The sequence below is a fragment of the Ambystoma mexicanum genome, chromosome 5q (genome assembly GCF_040938575.1).
Source record: "Ambystoma mexicanum isolate Mex_15411 chromosome 5q, UKY_AmexF1_1, whole genome shotgun sequence".
NCBI classification, from domain to species: domain Eukaryota; kingdom Metazoa; phylum Chordata; class Amphibia; order Caudata; family Ambystomatidae; genus Ambystoma; species Ambystoma mexicanum.
The window spans coordinates 67,865,564-67,890,342 of record NC_090933.1 but is presented as its reverse complement, the minus strand read 5'-3'; the positions used below and the strand labels follow the sequence as shown (position 1 = coordinate 67,890,342).

At 46.8% G+C, this 24,779-nt stretch overlaps 1 protein-coding gene across 1 annotated transcript in view; it reads right to left on the bottom strand.

Moving 5' to 3' along the window:
- Positions 1 to 24,779, bottom strand: part of NFX1 (nuclear transcription factor, X-box binding 1) — a 2,569,209-nt gene that overhangs the window by 365,466 nt on the left and 2,178,964 nt on the right. The window contains exon 21 of the mRNA XM_069620539.1: positions 23,797 to 23,863. Coding sequence (XP_069476640.1) covers positions 23,797 to 23,863 — 67 coding nt within the window. The remainder of the gene's footprint in view (positions 1 to 23,796; positions 23,864 to 24,779) is intronic.

Sequence of the window (24,779 nt, the reverse complement as noted above, 5' to 3'; positions counted from 1 at the left end):
TTATGTTGGGCCCCCTGTCGCCGGGGCGCCCTCACAGGTCTTAGAAGACCGCTCTGACCTTTTCTTCTTCTCACCTGCTGGGCCCTTCTCCAGCCAGCTGCCGAGGCGGGAACGACGATCCTTCATGGTCCGTTCCGAAAGGTTCTTGCAGAACGCAAAGTCCTTCTCCACGTGCGTCTTGTCCTCATGAAGGCAGTAGAGACATCTTGCATGCTCGTCCTCCTTGAAAACATATTGTAGTCCGCATCCAGGACAGTTCCTGAACAGCTTGGATCCGGGTGTCGAGCTCCCTTTGTCCTGGGCCATGTCCATGAGGTAGGCCTCAGATGTTCTGGAATCCTCCAAGAAGCGTAACTCGACAAAATTTCACCCTTGAGGGGCGTAGAAAAATTCTGAAACGGGTCCCCGTTGATCGGAAGTAGAAACGGTGGAGCTTGAGGCTAGATTAAACCGAAAAAATTAGAAAATCTCTTGAAAAAGCACGAAAATGCAGTAAAAGCTCGAGAGCTGTAGCATGAGGACTCCCAACACTTGAACGTGCGGTAAAAATCTGAGGATGGCTGCCAGGGGAGGGGCTTAGAGAGAGGGCAGTCATTGGCTGGGGGCAGTATGACCTAGAAGAGATCAGTGATTGGTTACTACTAAGAAAGACAGATCAGAAACAAAACTGATACTGATTTTTTCTTTAACAAGGACTCCCAGCCTGACGACGGGGAATATTCATTGGCATGTGAATCCATGCCAGACCCCATGCTGGAGAAATATTACACCAAATGCCGCTTTGGTTTCCCTAGACAAGTTTCAGCAACAGGGCAAGTAAACTGCTTTATGTCTTCGGTTATACACAATGTGAAAGGGAAATCTAAAAACACATACTGCATAAAAAGAACTGAAGCTTCAAAGTACATCAATGATTACAATGCAATAATTGCCCTCCTATGGAATGCAAATGTAGACGTATAGTACATTGCGGACAACTACACTGCATTTGCACATTATGTCACAGTCTACTTAACCAAAGCAGATAAATAGAGCGGAAAGATCTCTAGGATGACATATCGTCTGACAAAACACTGTTACAGAAATTGTACAGCTCTGGCATAAAAATGCTGTCCCATAGAGAATGTGGCTGCTACGAAGCCGCAGACCGCTTAACAGGCACAGCCTTATATGGGAAATCCGAAAACAGTGTTGTTAAGCCTTGGTCCTGCTACATCCAGAAAAAGAGTTCTGAAATCATACGAAGACATAGAAACAATAGCCAAAAATGATCCCAACAGGCAGGACATTTTGAAAAACAACTTATTGGACAAATACTACCCAAACAGCATCATTACTTTAGAAACCATGTGCCTGTACCACATAGACCAAAACTTTGCATTCAAAAATAACATTAAACCAGATGAGATAAAAGGTAGATACCGAGTGGAAAGTGGTGAAGGCAGCCTGGTGAAACTTACCAAGCGCAGCCTGATTAATCATATGAAGTTGTGATTCAATAGACACCCATGCCTCCTATGAAGATGCTTTCAATGCAAGTGAAAGTACCATAACAGATATCAACATTACATGGTACAAAACCATGTTGAACAATGGTCGCCAACAAGAAGAACTTCATGCGCAACTAAATGTAGACACTCCTGAGAGCAGTGAACCTTCTGTGACAGGAAGCCAAGAACCACTTGGAGAGCAACTCATAGCAAATGAGGCAGAATTAGCCATGACGGAAGTAGAGAATACCATGTGTCAGTATGAGCAATCTGCAGAAGATTTTGCTCTACTAAAAGCATAACTAAACAATGAGCAGCGTACCATTTTCCTAGAGGTAAAGAAATTGAACACGGTATTCAGCACAAAACTAAAACTTGTACCTGTGAATACTACAAACCTGTACTGCTATATGTAAGTGGTGAAGCTAGTTCAGGCAAAAAATTCTTAATAAGAATGATCAGTAAATTCTTCCAACAATTAAGAAAAACCTTTCAGCTGTTCCAACTGCCCCCACAGGTTTAGCTGCGTACAACATAGGTGGTGTCATTTTACATAGATTGCTACTCCTTCCAGTAGAACACCAAAACATATTAGACGACAAGCTTTCAGCAGAAGCTGCTATGGAGCTACGCAGAGTTTTGAAACAAATTAAAATGCTTCTTATAGATGAGGTGAGCATGGTTTCCAACCTAATGTTAGCTTTGATTCAACTCAGATTGCAAGAGGTCCTCAAAACACACTACGAGTATCTCTTTGGTGGGAAACACGTCATTGTTTTCGGAAATCTCCTTTTATTTAACACCAGTGAAAGGTGAACCTATTTTTAAAACCTTAGGCTACAAACTGTGCCGTAAAACTCTTGGAAGCATCGGGAATGTACATCTGTGGCAACATTTTCAATACAGAGAACTAACTGAAAGCATGCGTCAGTCTGCAGACCTCACCTACGCCAACATTTAACAAAAGATTTGCATTGGTGTACTATCGAAGGAAGCGCAGTCTACCCTAAATACCAGACGCATCCATGAGCTATATGGCCATAACGCATGTGCTACTGATGTCGTGGAACAATTAGCACAAAAAATGTCAACTGTATGTCATTAATGCCAACTCTAGCAAGCTGTGCATAATTCAATGAAACTGGTGAAAAAAGAAAAGCAACCACTAGTGCAAATTTACTCCACAGACAAACTGGACGTACACGATAGGACAATACCTATGTGTCAACAAGCCATAGCACGACTAAATACCTTAGACAGCTGGGTTGGAGAAAATGTAACATTATGTTTAAACTGTAGAGTAATGCTGAAGCGTAACCTTGACATAGAGCAAGGTTTAGTGAATGAAGCACTTGGTAAGTTGTTGGCTTCCAGACATACACACTTGACAACAGCATTCAGTTCGTCAATATCCAGTTTGACAAACTTTCAAAAGTTAAAAGGATAGGATGCACAAATGCTCGATTCCTTCTTTTCAAAGACGAGTATGTACGCAGAGAACAGTTTTCTCTGTCACTAGCATATGCAGTGACTATTCATAAATCGCAAGGTCTAACCTTAGATCAAGCATTAATTGATATGGGCAGCACAGTCTTTAAAGAAGGCATGAGTTACGTAGCACTGTCACGGCTGCGTACACTTGAAGGACTATATCTAGTCAATTTTGATGCAAGTGCAGTCAGCGCTGACATTCCTTGCATCATAGACTACAATAGACTACGTGCACTCTACAAACCCCATCTCAAAATGTACCGTTCCTCAAAAACACAAAGGTTTAAAAAGAAAACGCATGCAATCAGAAGGTAAAAATGATCTCCCAACAGTACCAGCAAAGAAATTGAAATCAGCTCATACTGCATTAACTACCAAAAACACTGAAAAATTGACTGAAAAAGACAACACATACCCAACTTCACACACAAAGAGAAGTACCTCTTCAAAGAAACCATGTGCACTTCCATCAAAGTATTCAGACACAGAACTGGCTGGTCCATTCATATTTTACAATACAACTGGTGTAAATTGTTATGCAAATGTAGCAATCAATGTTCTATTGCAAATGTCAGCAATTGTTGAAAACATTTGAACGGCTCGGACCAGGACCACGACCAGTCGTGTTTACAAATGCTAATCCTCACAGAAATGCAGTAAATAATCTTGAAAACACTTAGAGCCTCATTACGAGTATGGAGGTAATGAAAAAAGGAAGGCGGAATGGCATTACCGGCATCGTTAACGGGTCTGGGCCATTACGAGCCGACAACCCGTCAACACCGCCCCCGCCTATACTGTGCCCCTTCTTAGCGGCATGCGCGCGTACACGCGTCCCTTCACGGCGCCAATACCGGGATGCCGCTAACATGAGGACATCACAAGTTACACGGGCATGCACTTATCGGCATCCCGATGGCGGTAATTAGGGCCTGCACAACGATGTCAATACAGGCATCGCGGACCACCCGCAAATAGCAACCTGCAGTGCAGGCAACTGCCACAGGTGCACATAATCACCACAGGTGGAGTCAATGGAGCCTGTCCCAGTACAAAAGGAGTACACCCACACACCACACCCCTTCCTACACCAAACTGATCCCACTAGCTGGGGCTGGAGGACATACCTGTACTGCTACAACTACAGCAACAACAACTTTGTCTTTGTTTCCCTTTGTCTCCTTACCTCCCGTGACTCCATCTCTTCCTCGCTCTCTTACCTTGGCTGGCTACCTTTCCACTTACAGCTAAAATTTTACTTTCTCTGCCTTGTTTTCAAATCCCTCCATGGTCTTAATCCTCCTCATCTCTCCTTCTACTCCCCCTCCCGTTCCCTTCGTTCCGCTGACCATTTCCTTCTCACTGTACCTCCATCCCCCTGTGCTTCCTTCCGTTTCCGCTCCTTCCAACTCCTTGCACCTCTGCACTGGAACTCGCTCCCTCTCACAATCCGCTCTACCACGACCTTCACCTCATTTCGCACTTCACTTAAATCCCTCCTCCTCCATTCTCCTCCTTGAAAACTCCCCCTCTGCCCTCTCTACTTCCCCCTTCCCTTGATCTGATTCCTCTCTCCCCTCTCCTGCTCCTCTCTCTCTCCCTTCCATTTTCCCTCGTCCAATCCATCTCCAACCCCCCGCCACACCTAGTCCCACTCCCCTTCGCCCCCCTTCAGTTAATTGCTCTTTGCACTGTTTTGTTGAATGATTCATGATGTAATTTTGCTCCCACTGTAATTTGTTGTTATCTTGTATTATGTTGTTCCATTGTACAGCGCCTTGGTGTAAAGCACTCTATAAATAAATCAATCAATCAACAACAACTACAGCTACAACAGGTAGCACAGAGGAGACACAGGAGGAGGGTGAGACAGGCCCAGCAAGTTCCACCAGTGCAGCCAGTGGTACCACGTAGGCAGCCACCAATCCCTCGCATCAGACCCAGTCCATTCAATCTAACCCCAGAGCAGATCCACACCCTGTAAAGGTTGGACCGGGACACCATCACCACCATAGTGGACATGATACACGACTACATTGTCAGCCTGACAGAAATCCGCACTGCCACCCCCCCTCTACTAAAGGTGGTGTCTGTGCTCCACTTTCTGGCCACAGGCACCTACCAGCACACATTGGGCCAGCTGCATGGCATATCACAACCACTCTTGTCCCGCATCCCGTCAAGGATGCGGGACAAGAGTGTCAAGCGTCAACCCAAGTGCTTGATGCCCTCCTGAAGCATGCAAGCATCCACATTTCCCTACCACTGTCATGATGCCTACCTCTAAGGAGCCAGGCCGGGCCCAGCAACCCCAGAGGCAGACATCATTTTCCCCAGGGAAGTCTCAGCGGGCCCAAGTCGGGGCCCTTTGGACTCAGTCCTGGCGCCTTAGGCGCCAGGCTCATAGCGGACCCCAGTCCTGGCGCCTTAGGCGCCAGGCTCATAGAAGAGGATATGTGTTTAAGTGCTTGGGTGCACACTTGCCTGATGCAGACCTTGCTGCTTCATCCAGGCCCTCTTGAGGCCTGAATGGGACTACTTAACCTATAGGACTACTTCACCACCCGGGTGTGGTCGGGGAAGGATACATACCTGATTGGTGGAAGGATACATACCAGGAACTTCTTCCAAGGCTATTTAAACCCCACCCGAACAGCCACACATGCTTCGCGTTGTTCTGCACCTAGCAGCTGGACGCTCACCTTGTCAGCTCCTGCATCCTGACTTCAGCCACGCCTGCCAGCACCCTGGAACACCTGCAAGGGGAGAAAGGAAGAGAATAGGAGAAGAAAAGCCCTTACCTGCTAAATCTGCATCCCGGAGTCATTTCTCCAACGGCCCTGAAAGGGAAGACATAATTTTAAAGGCATTTCGTTTCGATCGCTGCAGCGCTGCATTTTACTCACCTTTGCAAGGCGCTTCCATCTTCAGCAGCGATCTTCCGGATTCAGCTACGCCCCGGCGCCTAGAGGAAAAAAGACAAGAACAAAGGTGAGAGGGAGAAAAGGAATAAGGAAAGCTCAGTTTCCTTTTAAGTCTTACCTGTTGGATTATTCCCACTGCATTTCGGGTCCTGCCGCTTCCTGGCATCTCCGGACCCCGGCCCCTATGGGGAAAAAAGACAAAGACATTGAATGAGCGAATGCAAAGACATTACCTGAGCGCTCATCCAGAACTGTTTCACTTCGGGTCGGCGCCATATCTCCGGCACTCCGAACCCCGGCCCCTAAGGGGAAAAAGACATAAGCATTAGCGCTTGCTGCAATTAGACAACGAACATTATTATTAAGCTTGAACTTTTGAACAGAACTTTTACAGCGCCTTAGCTGAACAGTCAAGCTTACCTGAACTCCCATCAATCCTCAATCCAGTGAAGTAACTGGGTTTCAACGCGCCCCTGCATCAGAAGCAGGATAGAGAGCTCATCCTTCCAAACCCTAAGGAGGGTATCCAACGAGCCAGGGAAGCCAGAATAGAGGGGCCCTTCCTGTCCATCTTCAGAGTTCTGCGCCTTCGACGCCGCGCCTCCGTGGGAACCAGGTGAGCGTTACAACCACGGACTGGCCGGGAGCTTGCCGACAACAAAGTAGGCTTCCATGCACTGGCAGGCATGCCCAATTGTGTCGGTGCCCTCAACTGCACCCATGTAGAATTGGTGGCCCCTCATGCCAATGAGGTGGTGTACCGCAACTGCAAGCAATACCACTCCATCAATGTGCAGATGGTATGCGACTCCAGCAAGATCATCACACATTGTTGGGTCCGATATTCCGGATCTACACAGGATGCCATGGTGCTGCGTAACTCCACGCTACCTCGCCACATGGAGCGACATGCTGAACGACGTGCCTGGCTGCTTGGTGAGTTGCCCGACTGACCCATGGCAGTGCATCAGGGTTGTGAGATGGGGGGCTGCATACTCCACCTGTGTGGGAATGGTGGGGGATGCATATTCCACCGGGGTGGGAATGGGCGGTGAGTGGACCATGCACTCGGAGCTAAACACTTCTGACCTGAACATCCCAACCCGAACATGACACATCAATGCCATACATAAAACTAATGCCGTACATCAATGATAACATGCAAGACGCACAAGCAGACCATATTGCAGTATACAATGCATCAAATTAATCTGTGTGCATACATACAGGGATATGTGCATGTCAACACCAAATAGCTGTGGCCATGGCCGTGAATCCCAAAGGTGTCAGCTCAGATTGACTCGCACATACCTCTTTGTGCTCCCATGCAGGTGATGGAGGCTATCCCTTGAAGCCGTGGCTACTTACCCCTGTGCGGAACCCGCGGAACAGGCACGAAAGGCAGTACAATCGGGTTCATACCCATACCCGTGTCGTGATTGAGCAGACCTTTGGCATGTTGAAGGCACGGTTCCGCTGCCTAAGCAGGTCTGGTGGAGCACTCCTTTATGGCCCTGAGAAGGTGGCAAAGATAACCATGGCCTGTTTCATGCTGCACAACATGTGCATCTGGAAAAACTTACCAGTGCCACCTGACATTGACATGCATGCACCGCTTGAGGATGATGAAGGAGAAGCAGCACCCCTGCCAGTACGTGATGCACAAGATGGCCGTGCTCTACGCCAATCACTGATTGACAAATACTTCTGAACCACAGGGACATTGATGGTCATGTGTCAGTGCTACACTGAACACTGGGACCGTGTGGACATGGACACAGGGTGTGTGGGGAGATGGGCACTGTGCACTGTCATGAATAGAATGAACACAAAAAATTAACAATGTCCAGGCATTAAATGATTTTGCACACAACGCGTGCATTAAAGAAAATTACAAAAAAAAGTGCTTCCTCCCTCCACCACTCACACGCCCCCCTCCCATGAAAACACCCAAACACCCTTACCCCCAATAAACACCCCTTACCCCAATAAACACCCCATACCCCCAATGAACACCCCTGTAATCCCCTATACACCACCTCCCCCCTCACCCACTGTCATCCCACACTATTTGCTGGCTTTTTTGGTGTCCGGGGGGAGCATTTCAGTCTGCCTCGCCCTCCGCCTTGTCATCCGCACAGGGCTGGAGGGTGCGGAGGATGGGGTGGATGCAGTCGGGATTGACACCACCGGTGCAGGTTGTTGGCGCTGCACGTGTTGTAGCATGCTGGTCAGGACCTGGGTGACGGCCCCCAAACTGTCACGGATCATGACAGCACTGGCATTAATGGCGGCAATGGTCCCAGCATTGGCCTGACAGATCTCTCGCCGTGTCCCCTAGCCGTCAGCCACATATTGTCGCACAAGGTCAATCATGGAGTCCTGCCTTGCCTCCACCCTTGACAGCTGTGCCTCCATGTCAGTGGGTACAGCAGAGGTTGAGGGTGCTGCGGCTGGGTGTGCCATGCGGCTCGGTGTGCCATTATAGGGCTGGCCTCTGGGGTGGTAGTGAGGTCGGAACTCTGCAGTAGAACTGCAGAATCCAGCATGGGGCTGGAGAGTGTGCCCTGAGTGGTGAGTTAGGGGGTGGACGGGGGACTTGGGGTGTGTGGACATTCCATATGGATTGTTCCATCTAGGTCCACGTACTCCTCCGCTCCTACATCCACGTCACTGAGTGGGTCTGTGGCTGCTGCCTCACCCACTGAGCTTATGGCAGCGGACTGGGTGCCATCAGCCTCCCCTTCAGCTTTTTTTGGCAGCTCTGTGGTAGCAGTCTAATCCGCTGCTGTGGTGTCCTCATGTGCCTGCATGGCCTGTGCACTTGCCCTGGGTTGGACTGTGGGCCGCGGCGCTGCCCCGGAGGTGGATTGGCCAGTGCCCGGCGGCCTGGCCCTGGACGTAGATGGCCTTGTGGCAGGGTCCTGACTCCCACCTTCTCCATCAGTGCCTGTGGGGGAAGAAGAGATGCAGGGCATCAGTGATGGTGTTACATCAAGAAGCATGAGATGGTGCTGTACAGTATTTCATTTCTGAAGCATTGCAATCTTATAGGTGTATCACACAGGGTAGTTTCAAGGGGGGAAAGGCATATTGGCATTAGCCGAAGCATCTCCATTCAGCACTGATGCGTACCAGGTGGCATGCCATTGTATTGGGCTTTGTGTGATGTGTTACATGCAAATGGTCCCTGTGTGTTGGGTGTCTGTTGGTAATGGGATTGGCACACAGCATGCATTTCAGTGTGGCATGGTTTGGGCCTCCATCTGGACATGGATCTGTAAATGTGTGTACGATGGGCCATGCATTGCCTTGGCTCGGCTCACTTTCACATCAGTTGTGCTACGTCATGGTTTGCCCTACTGGGGTTTGCAGGGTCACTCACCTCCATCTCCAGATGTCGCTGCACCCGTCTCCATTTCCCCGAAGCCCTCTATCGACTCCTCTGGATGGTTGTGCTGCAGGTTTCATCCCAGCGCATGAGTTTCACCGGTGAGTGCGCACCCCCGCCTGTGGCCATGGCATCCCTATGATTGCTGGCCAGGATGTTCCGGACCCTGAGACGGAGGTCATCCCATCTTTTTTTGCAGTCTCTGACTGTGCGGGGGGTGGTGCCTACCGCTGACACCTTGCAAGCTACCTCCTCCTAGATTTCCTTCTTCCTCAGATGCACCTCCCTTTTGAGGTTATTTGTGAATACCTTATCGGCATGGGCAGCAAGGGTACCTGCCAGCATATTTAATTCCTCATCTGAGAAGCGCTTCTTGCGCAGGCGGGGGTGGTTTTACAGGTAGCCTTGGACATGATGTATACAATGGCCCTGGTCTCTCCTCTGTAGCAGTGGTGGTTTGGGAGGATTGCAATGGATTGTGTTTTTAAAGATGGCCGCCGGTGCATTTCCCGTTCCGACGCAATGACGTTACTTCCGGGTCCGGTATTACGAGCCTGGTATTAGCATGTTGTTATTACAGGGTCGTTATTAAGGGGTTGCTCCTTGGCAGAGGTGGTATCAGCGTGTCCCGTGACGGCGCTATCGGGGGTTGGAGGGCCTTTAGCGGCATGGCGGTGTAGCCAATACCGGCATGGAGGTTTGCGCGTGCTCGCGCACTCGTAATCAGCCGCTATCGGCGGCATCAAGGGTGCACGGACGCGCTAATACCTCCATGCTGGTAATGGCTCTGTTTTCAGCGGGAATCTCGTAATGAGGCCCTTAGTGTCTCAGGAATTGGACTACTGTGCTGGGATGGTTAAATTCACATTAAACAGATCACAGGAATTTCAAATGTACTGACTACAAATACTGGAAAGCAAACATATACCCATATATCTCAGTTTTCCTACATGTGGAAACATACATGCATGCTCTGCAACCATGTCATGTCGGGAATAACTCCCTAACGAGCGCTTTGTCTATGCATCTATACCTAGCTGTGATTCCATTCCATTTCAGCAACTGGTACAAAATGCAAACCATGGCATATTGTGTACTTTTTGCAATTTCGATAATCGTTCGACCTTACATATCCAACCACATAGCCAATACGTAATATCAATGCTTTTAAGATACAATGCAGATGGAACCAAAAATAACTGCAAGCTTACTACCTTCACACACCGGCAGCTATCACTTGGCAAGAAAACCTTTACAACAGTAGCCATAATTTGTACCACACAGGCGACAACCAGTGCAGGTTACTATACTGCATACATTAGAAAGCAATATTCATGGTATGAATGCAATGATACTTCCATTACTCCAAAGCAGAGATTACCAGGAAATCTTGCAAATGCCTACTTAATATTCTTGAAGCCAATATTTACTCAATGGTGTACAAAATTAGAATACCCAACTCCCCAACACCCACCAGTATCAATGTAATGTACTAAAAAAGAATTACCTTCTATCCTGTGGAACTATAAAAACTTAGCATACAGGAACTATCCAACAAATACAGCACTGTGTCTGTTGTAAAATGTTGTTCCTCAATGAACCCAATGATTACAGGCACAAAAATGAGTGTACAAAACTCACACTGATATGGTTTGCTACATGGTGCTTAAAAGAAAAGCTACTTAGTATGAGGGTTGTAACCTATCCTCAGTAACCTCTGAAACCACCAACTACTCAAATAAATCACCACCTGTCTAACAATGGCTAAACCAAGTCAATACATATGTAAACATCATTACGTAAACCCATAATGGCGCACCAGCACTTCAGAATGTGGAAAGATGTAAAACTACCAACAACAAATGTACCCTACAAAAATGAGAAACTGTAAACAGTTAGAATACGCCAACTGGTATCTAACTGCAACCATAATACTTCAATATTACGTGCAGCATTCAAACTTTCAAACGCAACCTTCAGCAACCACATTGCTACAAACATATCCTCAAAAACGTCCAAAGTATGAACAGTTACAGTACGCCAACAGGTATGTTACTACCCTCACAATTCTGCAATATCACAGTGCAATGGCATAATACTTGCAAAACATCAGCAGCAACCAAACGCATAAGGAAATACTGCTGAAAAAGGAAACGGGTAAACAGTTAGTATTATTGTTGCAGTCATATAGTAGTTGGTGTATTCTAACACGTACAAAACAAAGCATACACGATTGTAATTCCTCCTACTGCAACGTCTGCACTGATTATAGCAAGGCTTAAGGTGCACTATTACTGTAATGGACTGTGCAACGTAACACCAAATACATTTTGAAGGTTTTTTTTTTCTAATCCAGCATGGATTCCCCTCACAGACCCAATGATTACGCAAACAAACACAAGAACTGCGCACATTGCACAGTACACTTATTTGAAGCATAGTACTTATGAAGTACTAATTATGAGGGTCCAAAAAGTGTAGAAATATTTGAAATGCAATGAAGTATAGAATTACGAAGAAGTACCTACTCTAACTTGGTATGTTTTCTTTATCCAAAGAGAATGAAGGAATGATTACTACAACATTTTACATACCCGCCACAAAAACTGCACAGGTCCTCCAAAGTAGTAAGTATAGAATTATTTGTGTCATAGCTCTTTATAATCTTCAAAGTGGAATATGGTCACATGTCTCTCAATCCACATAGCAAGGTCACAATGTGCAATGTACAGATGTATTACACTGTGCTGCTTGTACCCACAGCCTACACTATTCACTGCACACTGTGCAGTCTACGGCCTGCAGTTATGCACTCAATATTGTAGACCCTGGCCAAATGACCACAGCACAGTACAACCATGCATTGAAACATCTACCCACTTACCACAAACCCGACACAACACAGCCACCTACCCTTTAGCCACTTCAGTTTACATAGTATTACATTACTTCCACACAATGGACAACCTCTTTGCTGAATGCCCTCTTCACCCAAGCCTGTAATAACTGGACACATTGAATACAGTATAGTACAATAACCTACCCAATAATCTGCACAGCCACCACAACCCAAACACAAAAATTCATCCATATGTCTTATGTAACTGTCCCATCTTCTGTAAGATGTACCATCTCACATGCCACTGGCATCGTTTAGGCCATTAGTTCATGTTTGTTGTTATGTACACCATTGGATTGGAACGTATGGAACACACAACAGAGTGTAGCATATGGAGCACAAAATGGCAACCATATTTTAAAGTCTGCTATACTCCTTAAAAATGGAAGCTTCTGCTTCAGATTTTTAAATGTGTAATGGAGACACAAATTAAAAACCATACCCCACTTACAAGCATTGGAGAAGTTGTAAAGTAATTCCTTTTGTTTAATGAACAAGAGCCCCAAAGATCTATGTGGCCAATGACAGTAAAGTGCATAAGATGGCATTGCCACCCACACATGCGCAGCCATCGTACACAGTCGGTCAACATACACAAGTGATTGGTAAGACACTGCACATATAAATAGTACACAAGGCTCGTAAATGTACATTTATGTATTGTGCCATCTGTGCATTAATTGCACCATGTATAAGGTACCATCATGTCTCCATGTACGTAATATTAACTTCAACGTAACTGCACTACATACTTTTGGAAATGCACAATGAAATTGTAACACGTTGCTGCCCGAATGTTTTGTTTAGGCGCATGGTGGCTGGAAATCTAAACCCAACGTACCCCTCTTTCAACAGGACAAATACTCATTGTAAAACAGCCTTGATCGGTACGCATTAATTGCTCCAAGGGCAGACATTGTATGAAGTGTAAAAAAAAAAAAAAGAAAATCAAAGATAACTTACAGTATGGTCGCAGCGCACATTTTGTGCAAAGGTAGTCAGCAACTGTGCAATATGCTGTATGGAGCAATTTCCTGTCGACACAGTATAAGCATGGAATTGACAGAAGTTATGCAAGTACAACTTTACAGAACATGTTTGTAGGGAGTGAAATTTAGTAGGATACAGTTCTGTATGCATAATTATTAACGTACCATCCCGTAGACTTTGTTTGTGTGCAAGATACTGGGTTTTGTAACAGTAGTCTTGCATGCTTTGTTACAGTGCCATGTGTCCCGCATGCAGCATAAATGACTGATATGAATGTTGTTTGTTGTGTTCACATGGTTCTCCAGCCCATTGAAATCTATACATAGAGCACAACATTGAAAGTAAACGCAACGCCTGCACTGAAACTGCACACTGTATGTTCAATCGTGTGCTGAAAGAGTGGCTGTATTGTCCTTATAGTGACCTTGCAAACACTGAAGAGTTGTACGCGCCTTGTATTCAAATTAATAACGGGCAGAGGCGCGTATACCACTGGGCCGGGACACAAAGGTCGACAGCAAATACTTCACTGTTGGATGTTTTGGCGAAACAGCTTCTGCATTGTCCTGCAATCAGAGCGGTTTCCCAGGAGTTTTTTTTTATGTTTGTTTGGGCACACACAGAGAGAATGTGCCGTGGGTCTGACGACACTCGCTGCACTGACAACTTTTGTGAAAAGGAAAAGCATTACAGGAGGGTATGTTGACAACGTGTGAAAGACGATTTGCATGTGTGTAGCCGTGGAAGGAGACTGCTACCTGCAAAACAGACTGCAAACTGGTGGGTGAACATCAGACGCTACTCATTAAGACACATTAGCTCATGCCAAGGTCCATGACCCGGCCACCTTGAGCCCATTGTGTCATCCTTCCCTCAGAGCCCTTCTCCTTTACGCTGGCACTGAGAAGGGCTACTGAAATGTTTTCTTATTCCTCTTGGTTCCTAGATACCTTGTACCTTACTACGCATGTCACCTTTCCACATGCAAACAGACGTAATGTGGAATAATCATTACAAAATAAACGGTCTGTTTTTGCTGATCGTTATCTGGGACAACCACTATGGGCCAGTTTCTCCATTTGTGTTTCCGGCAATAAGAAGCAACATGCAAACGTTTATGATGTAAGACATCACAGAGACAGCAACTGTCACCTTTCCTACCTTAAGAAGAAAGTGTGTTGTCGCCCACGAACCACCAAGGATCATACATTCCTTTTTCTTCTCAGACAAAAGAAGTACAGAAAAGCACAGACAGCATTCCAAGCTGAAAGTTTCCCGCAAAATGAAAAAAGCGGTTGTTGCAGGGAGCTTACACTGTCTTGTGAACATTGGATGAAAAATTAAACCACTTGCAACAGTACATGTGGATAAATTATTGAACGATTCTCTGATCAACTACTATGTATAACAAAACTGGGAAGCTAACAGACAGGCTCTGTGTGAGCCTGTCTGTTAGCTTCTGTTTGTGATCCTGTTTTCTGTACCTAGGTCCTCACATGGCACGCCTGGCTACACTGGGCACGAAGGTTATGAAAATAGCACAAGTACACGGTTTAAACAACTACTGTCACCAAGTAATGTCAGCTATAGAGGGTAGTGTTGTGATGTAGTGGTGCACCGTCACGTAAAGTTAGTGCAAGCGATAGACACATAACATTAGCACAAAATGGCAACGCCGAGCGCGTTCGCTGCGCATTACAAAAAGTACACAAAAGAAATGTAATAATAAGATTGCCAACCGGCCTGTATTTAGCAGGACTTACCCGCAGTGATGGTTTTGTCCGGTGATTTGCTGGCACGCTCTGCGGACCTGTAAACATGGCGAATTTCCCTTCACCCCCTGCCTGACTGAAACCTTTCGATGCCCTGAACTCTCACTTCTGTGTGAAGATTGAACGCTAAGACGGTAGGGGAGCTCTCACAAGATGTGCGGCATGCAGCTCTCCCAGGATGTGCAGCATTTGTAGATGTTGCTCTGTGTAAACAGAACATTGCAGTGGCAGCAGGTAAACATTAATAGGGCCTGGGGGGATATTAGCAAGGACTATCCACCCTTAAGAAATGTGAACTTGGAGGCATTACAAGCGGCAGTGCAGCATGTTGTCTTTCATGTAAGACTGTAATTTTCAGAGCACAGTGTAACTTTTTTTTCTCGCACAGTAGTGTCTAGTACTACAGTACTTTCCATTCTGGATGAGGGAGAAAAGAGTAACATCATACTCATGTTGCTGAACATATTTCTATGACCAATGACATAGTGCAAGAATAGGTTATTCCGAAAATGCTCCTTTTCTTGTAATGGGATTTTTTTTCTCAAAGCATTTCTATAAAGATCACAGAGCATACATAGGTTTTTCAAGGAGACCTTCAACTGTATCTGGGTAGCTGCGTACATTGTCCATATTTTAAATGTGTAATGCAAAGGAAATCCTGTCATGTGCCAATATCTTACAGCCCTCACTAAGCAAATGATCTGATCAGGCGCAAACCATTGCAAATGCAAATGGTGTCATGTCTCTCCCCAATGTGGAACAAGTGCAATGAATTACACCATATGGAAGTGCACGCATTGCAGCTCACTGTAGGTGCTCTACCAAGTCCAAAATGTCCTCCACAACCATTCTGTAAAGGTGACCACCCTAGGAGAGATGCATATTGAAAAGTGTGTACGATGGAGCAAAGTATGGTTATAACAACTTACCCAATCAATGGAAGCAAAAAATAATGCACTCCGTAAACATGCCTGGAATCCATATGCCAGTATCACAGTGTTGGCATGCATGGCTGCATTACACTGCGGTGGTTTTGGCCAAGGCCTAGTCTCTGGGGCGCATGACTTCTGGCCACAACTACCGCAGCGTATTTGGCCACAACCACCGCAGCGTAATGCAGCCATGCAAGCGAAGATGTGGCCAGTTACCACAACCCACAAACGTAATACAGTCACCAATACCCCTACCCAACCCCGCAACATAATACATCCATACATGCAAACATGTAGTCAGCACCCAAAACTGTAGGACGTGCTAACAATCACCAAACCCATGCAACCAACACAATTTGTACACTGCTCACAAACCAAACACACAATCCAACAATGTGAAAGCTACGTACAACCACTCGGCAAACTCTTCGGTGCAAGGCCTCCGGCCATGCACTCCAGGCGCTAAGGGCTTACCACACACAACACAGCATAGTACACCCTATGCAAATGACCTCATATCATCTGCAATCCACTCCACATCTCCAATTGAGCCTGCCTGCAGTCACTGCAAAAGCTACTCGCCCGAGGAGCTACCCGCGAATTGCCACAGTACTCGCGCAAACCGCGCACACACCACTGTCTTCTTCCACTTAAACAAATATATCATTTGAACCACTTTTCACTCCCCACACTTTCCAACCCCTCTTCCCACCACGAGATGCCACAAAGCATGTTTTCCAGCCCCTTCTGGCGCGGCACTATCCTCCAATACAACATGGCAGCATTACCCAAAATTATGACGCACAGTACGCTTCCTTCCAGCCAACCACCGGGCGCGTCCAATGTCCGCCGACAACACGCCACACTGCAGGCCTATCAGAGTTTTGACCGCGGAGTGAACAGGGAAATGAGACCGCGGAGCCAGATATCACTAATTTTTTTAGATGTACATTTTACCACTTTTTAAAGAAAGAACTGGGCGGATTTGCACCAAATTTAGAAAAGCACGCTTTCGAGACCAACCCGCCGCTCTGCTGCAAATACGGTGAAACTGCGTCCAACAGTTTGGGCTGTACGTGTGAGCAAACCGTTTGTCCATTCAGTCTATTGGAAAAAAAATGTTTTGGGGGAGTGAATTTATAAGCCTCCCAAAAAGCAGTCTTCCTATGGGTTGAGCAACTTAACCATAACTACACGCCCGCTACTGCGGGCCGTGTAATATATATATATATTTTTTTTTTTGGACCAGCACAAAGAGTAATTGTTATTTCCCCTCTTCCAGTGCCGTTCTGAATTTAAAATGATAGCCTATGACTAACTACACGCCCGCTACTGCGGGCCGTGTAATATATGACAATGCATTACTTACCGTAAAAGCATTTCTGATGGTTGTATCTGCTTAGATTCACATGCTGTGCATAGGTCCGACATCCAGTGGTCACTGCGGAGTATTGCATTTTGTTTTTCGTAGTCGAAAAGGGGACGTCGACAAGGCGGGTCTGTAACACTATCCCTATAGTGACGTGCGTTGTACCAACAATCCCTCACGCGTCAAGGTCCCTCTGTTTGTATTTTTCTGCCCTGAGTGAGCCTTCTAGGCGTGAGTGAGTACAGAAAAGAGAGATATAAAAGGAAGTCTATGTTCCTTCCATCCGAACGGGGAGGAAGGGTGGGCGCATGTGAATCTAAGCAGATACAACCATCAGAAATGCTTTTACGGTAAGTAATGCATTGTCTTCTGATGTTTGTTAATCTGCTTAGAATCACATGCTGTGCATAGACTAGCGAGCAGTACCCGGAGTTGGCGGTGGGTTATGAGAAGGAACAGTAGAGAAAAGATGTCTTAATACTGCCTGTCCCACCTGGGAGTCAGATCTTGAGTGTGCATCTAGACAGTAGTGTTTTGTAAAGGTGTGCACAGAACTCCAGGTAGCCGCTTTGCAGATGGACTCAAGGGGAACATTTGCAATGAATGCTATGGAAGCCCCAGTGCCTCGAGTGGAATGTGCTCTTGGCTTGAAGGGTAGTTCTCTCTTAGCAAGAGTGTAACAGAGAGTGATGCATTGTACAATCCATCTAGATATAGTGGACTTAGAGACTGCATCTCCTTCTCTTCCTGCTGCCACCAAGACAAAGAACTGATTAGTCTTTCTCAGTGATCTGGTTCTTTCCATGTAGAACATGACAGCTCTGCGTACATCTAGTGTATGCAGACTTTTTTCTCCCAAGCTGGAAGGGTTTTGAAAGAACGTTGGTAGTTCTATAGATTGGTTTACATGAAATTCCGAGATGAATTTTGGTGCAAACCTTGGATGTGTGCGAAGAACCACCTTATCCTTGTGAACTGATACGAAGGGGTCTAGTACAGAAAGAGCCTGTAGTTCACTTACTCTCCTAATGTAGGTGATAGCTATTAGGAAAGCAGTCTTAAGAGTGAGGTATTTAGGAGTTGCCTTGTGCATGGGTTCGAAAGGAGTGCCCATGAGTCTAGAAAGTACCACGTTTAAGTCCCATCCGGGAGCTGGGTTAGCTATTGGGGGGTGTATTCTCTTTACCCCTTCCATGAAGGCCTTTATAACTGGTATCTTCCACCACGACACTTTAAGTTGGGAAGTGGTGTATGCAGAAAGTGCCGCTAGGTGGACTTTAATGGAATTAAACACTAGACCTGAATCCAGTAAATGGGTCAAGTACAGAATAATGTTAGTGGCAGAGCAGTCAACCGGGTTGATGTTCTTACTTCTACACCAGATGACAAATCTTTTCCACTTGCTAGAATAGCAGTGGCGAGTATTAGGTTTTCTGGCTTCCCTGAGGATGTCCACACATCTCTGAGGGAGATGTAAATGTCCAAATTCTATGATCTCAGGAGCCAGGCTGCTAAGTTCATGGTCTGAGGGCATGGATGCAGTGTCCTGCCCTTGTCTTGTGACAGCATGTTGTACGGGCAGGGAAGTTTCATTGGGGGAGATAGGGACATCTCCATCAAGTGAGCGAACCATGGCTGCCGGGCCCACATTGGGGCCACTAGTATCATGGTCACCTGCTCTTGGTGCATCTTGTGCACCACTTTGTTGAGGAGGGGAGTCGGGGGAAAGGCGTAAACAAATTTCCCTGACCATTGAATCAACAGACCGTTCCCCTTGGACTGGTTCTGGGGGTACCTGGAGGCGTAACTTTGGCATTGTGAGTTCTCCAGGGTTACGAACAGGTCTATTTCCGGGAAACCCCATTGCGTGAAGACGTTTAAGACGATGTCTTCGTGCAATTGCCATTCGTACTCTTTGGGTAAGGGGGAAGTCTCTGCTGAGTTCGTCTGCTAGCAGATTGAGTTCCCCTGGTACATGTTGTGATAGTAGGAACATGTTGTGTTTGAGAGCCCACTTCCATATATTCTGGGACAGCTTGGACAGTCCTGGAGAGTGAGTGCCCCCTTGCTTGTTGAGATAGTACATGGCTGTGGTGCTGTCTGTGAGGACCATCACTGTCTTTCCTTGTAAGTGTTCCTGAAAGGCTTTCAGTGCTTTGAACACTGCTAATAGTTCCAGCAGGTTTATATGTTTGGATGCTAAGCTCGGAGTCCACACTCCGTGAGCAGTCTGATGGGATAGGTGAGCCCCCCATCCTGTAAGGGATGCGTCTGTGGTTAGAGTGGCTTCCACTGCGGGTGTGGCAAAAGTTTTCCCTAATAACAGGTTTTCCTTTGTCCACCACCGTAGCGAGAGAACCAAGGCCTGCAAGACCACCACTAGATTGTCCCATTGTCCGCTGGCCTGACACCACTGGCTGTAGAGCCACTCTTGCATTGGGCGCATGCGCAGGCGCGCGTGAGGTACCAAATAAATACATGACGCCATCATCCCTAGCAAGCGCATTGCTTTGCGTACCGTAACCTCTCGACCTGCCACATAATGGGGGATCTGAAACAGCATGTTTTGGACCCTCTCGTTGGAGGGGAAGACGAGGCCGTCCTTTGTTCGAATTAGAGCCCCTAGGAATTGTTTGATTTGGCTGGGGTCTAAGCTGGACTTCTTTTTGTTGATGGAGAAGCCCAGTTGGGACAAAAGGTCTACGGTCCTTTGGGTATTGGAGAAGCATGTTTCGTAAGAATCCCCTGTTATGAGCCAGTCGTCGAGGTACGGGTAAACCGGGATGGATAATCTGCGCATGTGGGCCGCAGCCACTGCCAGTACTTTCGTGAATACCCTTGGTGCAGATGCTATCCCGAAAGGTAGTACTCTGAACTGGTAGTGTTTGTTCTCTATCTTGAACCGGAGGTATTTTCTGTGCACTGGCAACATTAAAATATGAAAGTATGCATCTTTCATGTCTAGTGTTGTCATGTAATCCCCCTGTGATAACAGTGGGATTACATCCTGCAAGGTTACCATACGAAACTTTTGGGGTTTGACAAATTTGTTTGCTGGACCCAGATCTAATACGGGGCGCATGGTTAAATCCTTTTTGGGTACAAGGAAGTACACTGAATAAATACCTTCTGTTACCTGCGATAGGGGGACAGCCTCTATAGCTTCTTTTTTCAGTAGCTCTTCTACTTCTTGAAGAAGAATAGTGAGGTGTTCCGGTGTCATGCGCCGGTTCCGTGGGGGTCTGTATTTTGGGGAACCGTTGAATTCGATGCAGTATCCGTGGGCTATGGTGGATAATACCCAGCGGTCTGACGTTATTCCCTCCCATGCTGAAAGGAACAATGTTAGCCGGCCCCCGACCGGTGATGCATGGGAGGGGACCCGAATCTTTGGGTCATTTGTTGGTATTGGGCGTGGGGCCTTTTGGACTGGAGCCGCGCCCTCTTCCTTTGCCACGACGTTGGCCTCTTTGACTGAACTGGGAGCTTTGGTTAGAGGGCCAGTTGGTAGCAGAGTAAAATTGTTGTTGGCTTTGCTGCTGGCGTTGGCCACGAAAGGAGCGTCTATTGCCATAGCTGCGTCTGTTAGGTGGCCTAGAAATTTGGTCAAGAGTCTTGATGGTATCAAACTCCTTCTTCGCATGTTCTAGGGCCTCATCAACTGCTTTTCCAAACAGATGTGTTTGCTCTATGGGCTTATTTATTAGGGAAGCCTGGGTTTCTGGCTTAAATCCCGAATTGCGCAGCCAGACATGGCGTTTGAGAAGTATTCCCTGAACCAGGGAACGGCCAGCTGTCTCTGCGGCATCTAAGGAGTTCTTTACGATGCCCTGGTTTACAAGAGGTCCCTCTGATATAGTAGCCAACAGGCGTGAACGGAGGGGTTCTGGTGCGTCCTCTGCTTCGCTGCGCAGCTTGCTCCACTGTGCATCTGCGTAGCTAGCTAGTAGGGAATTGTTATTCGCAATCCTAGTTGAGAAGGCGGCGGAGGTCGTGATTCTCTTCCCAAGTGCATAGAGCTTCTTGCCCTCTTTGTCAGGTGGTGCCTCACTAGTAGATAGTGGTACCCCCGCTCTCTTTCTTGTGTTAGTAACTACCAGAGAGTCCGGAATAGAATGTCCCCTGATGTACAAAGGGACAGAAGACGAAGGGCTGAAGAGCTTTTCTATCCGAGGGTTGACCCCTCTGACTAAGGCCGGATTGGAAAGGGAAGGAGTTATTCTTCTACTTATAGAAGCCAGGAGCGGAATGGACTGACTGACCGGGGCTTTTTCTTTAATAACTTTTTCTACAAAGTCTATGTCTGGAAGAGTCTCCCCTGTGTCTATTTCAAAATGCGCTGCTGCCTTGCGCAATAGTGCATTAAGTGAAGGCTGGTCATCTATGGGGGAGGTGTTCCCAATAGGTGAGTCCTTGGGAGGAGAAGGGTGAAAGACATCAGGGTCTGAGTGCACTGATGGGGATTGCCAAGGCTGCACTGATGGGGAGTGCCAGGGCTGTGAGGTAGCTGTACCTTCTTCAAAAGCTCCTGCGCTAGTGTAAGGATCCTCCTCAAACCTCTCCTCCTCATGTTCTTCCTCCCCACCTAAACACTCCTCATCTTCCTGGAGGTATTGCTCCTCTTCAGTGAGGTCATATGCATCTGTAGAAGGGGGAAACAGCCTAGGAATCTTGACCCTAGGGTCATCCTGGGTCCATTCTCTTGGTCTTTTGGGTGTGGGTGGGTTTTGGCTACCCAAAAACCTCTCCATCTTTTCCATACAAGAATGGAGTCTTTCCAGGGTCTCATGGGGAACCCCTGAATAGTCTAGAGGGGGGAAATCAGTGTTATCACCTTCAAAACGCTTCGAACGCTCCCACAACGTCGACGAAAGGTTTCCGGCGCCCTCAGAAAAGCCCTCCGGTAGTTCAGAAGTGCCTTTAGATGAATGGGGCAGTTCCTGGCTACTCTTGTGCTTTTTCGGCGTTTCTATTTCCTTGGGTGCGGTATTCGACGTCTGTTTCGTCGTCCGCTTATGTTTATCCTCGGAAACAATTCTCGGAAACAATTCTCGCCAGACTCTCGACGACGAGTTTGTCAGTCGAGGGTTCTGAAGTCGGCGTTGCCTGCGTTGCGCGTTGTTTTTCGACGGCTGCTCTTTGGAGCGTTACGTCGGATGTTTTTGAGGTAGCGCCCGTGTTAGATGAAAGCCCAATCGCTGGTTGCGGCTGCGTTTGCGGGTGGGGCTTGAGACCCTTGCGGTCTGAGGTCGACGCCGGAGTGCCCTGCGTCCCCTTCGGCGCTGGTGGATCCTTCGTCCTTGACGGAGAAGAGCCGTGGGCTGTGTGCTTAGGCCTATGGGGTCTGTGTGCGTCCTTGTCGCCGGGGTGTTCATCCCGATAAGCAGGGCGTGAGCCGAGCCCGTCGGGGCGGGGACGGACGTCGAGGAGCGCGAGCGCTCCTTCTGGGGGTTAATGACTTCCGTAACGGACGTCGAGTTATCACCCTCCTCGTCACTTTCTGTAACAGCGGCGGCGGGTGAGGAAACTGACTTCGACATAGCGCAGTCCGCCCACCTCTTAACTTTCCGTTCTTTAAGAGTTCTTTAAGAGTTCTTGGTTTCAAGAGCTTACAGGCCGCGCAGCTGTCCTCTTTATGATCGAGGGGCAAGCAACGATTACAGAGCTTGTGTTTGTCCTTCCAAGTGTATTTGCCCCTACAGCGTGGGCAAAACTTAAAAGGGGCCCTCTCCATAGCTGAGGCAATAAAAACTGGTGATGATAACCCCAAGGGAAAGATAGGGGAGAAAGAAAGACATTCTCGACGAGAAGATAAAAGTTCGAACCCCCACTCTCCCTACTGTATGTTGGCCGGCGAGGCCTGGCCACGTGTTCGGCAGCGCCGAGGGGTCTCCTCCGTCTCTTCCCCTCCGTCGAAAACTTGCTCGGCGGAGAAACAGCTTCACAGTGCAGACACAGAGGGGAGGGATCTTTAACAATAAGTATATATTAAGGACCGAGGTCCATAGTAATTGTTTTGCAATGTCTCTCTAGGAGCTCCGCGTAAGGCGACCATAAGCTGGGCGGAAAAAAACAATCTGAGGGACCTCGACGCGTGAGGGATTGTGGGTACAACGCACGTCACTATAGGGATAGTGTTACAGACACGCCTTGTCGACGTCCCCTTTTCGACTACGAAAAACAAAATGCAATACTCCGCAGTGACCACTGGATGTCGGACCTATGCACAGCATGTGATTCTAAGCAGATTAACAAACATCAGAAATATATATATTTTTTTTGGGACCAGCACAAAGAGTAATTGTTATTTCCCCTCTTCCAGTGCCGTTCTGAATTTAAAATGATAGCCTATGACTGTTGTGCAGATGCAGCCATACTAAAGGTCACCGTTTGCAAAATAATGTACCAATTGCAATAATGACCCTTACCAATGTGCCTGTACTCCCATTGTTGTTGTGGAGAAACAGTGGAACTTTTCTCTAAAACAGCACATATAAGCTGGAAAAAGTGACTGCCAATGTGCATGCCTAGTACTAACCTTATTCACAGCTTCCACCAACGTTTTCATTTCCTTCTCAATTTCCCCAACAAACTTTAAGTCTTTCCTGCAATCACAAAGAAACAAAACTCACATTGCAAAAAAGACGAGATTAAAGAATACATTGACATATACAGCAATCATTTTCATGGAATTTGTTGTGCCCTTCTGACAACACACCTGGCGACAGGATTTCAGAATTGCTTCCGCATCTCAGAGCTAAGGGTGCCAAAGTTATCAGCCGGGCTACGTTCTCAGCAGCTTCACTACAAACAACAATGCCCTGTGCAGAAAACTCAATCCGTAGAACTAGTTGCGCTTATTTTGTGATTTATACAGAGCTTCATGCTGGTTTTCCCCGGCTTCTAGATGCTGTAATAACAGATTTAACTATTATTACCAACTTGGGAAAGTCAATTTATCGACCTATACGAAGGAATGGTGAAGGGCTGAGTTGGCCCAACCGAGATATCAAACCAATGGAGAATGGCATCTCGTTGTGCCTGATCTAGCCTCTGATTTGGCAAACAAATGATGTACAAAGCTCTTTTTGTCCAATCAATTGAACTACAGCGGGAGTGACCATTTACACATGCAAACCTTACATTTGGCAATCCGTGCTGAAAGGAAACCCAATGCTTAGAAACCATCTTGAAAAGAGCTTACTGTACAAGACATGAAGGCAAGGAGCTTTCCATCTCTAGCAACCAATTATGTTAACAAAAGGCCACATTTAAAAATGATTTTAAATGGCAGAAAATCATATGCTCAAAGGCACTTCTACAATGGTTTCAAGTAAATGCAATTGGAGAAACCAGGGAAAAATAAAAAATCGATGCTTCATGATAGACAATCAAGAAGTCCCCGAATTAGATTTTCGATGTCTTTCCGTGCCTTAACCTTTCTCTTTTTATTAAATGCATAGTTTTTTACGTTTTGAAAGAGTTATGTTTGGGATTTGAATGTACTGGATGGGAGAAAGT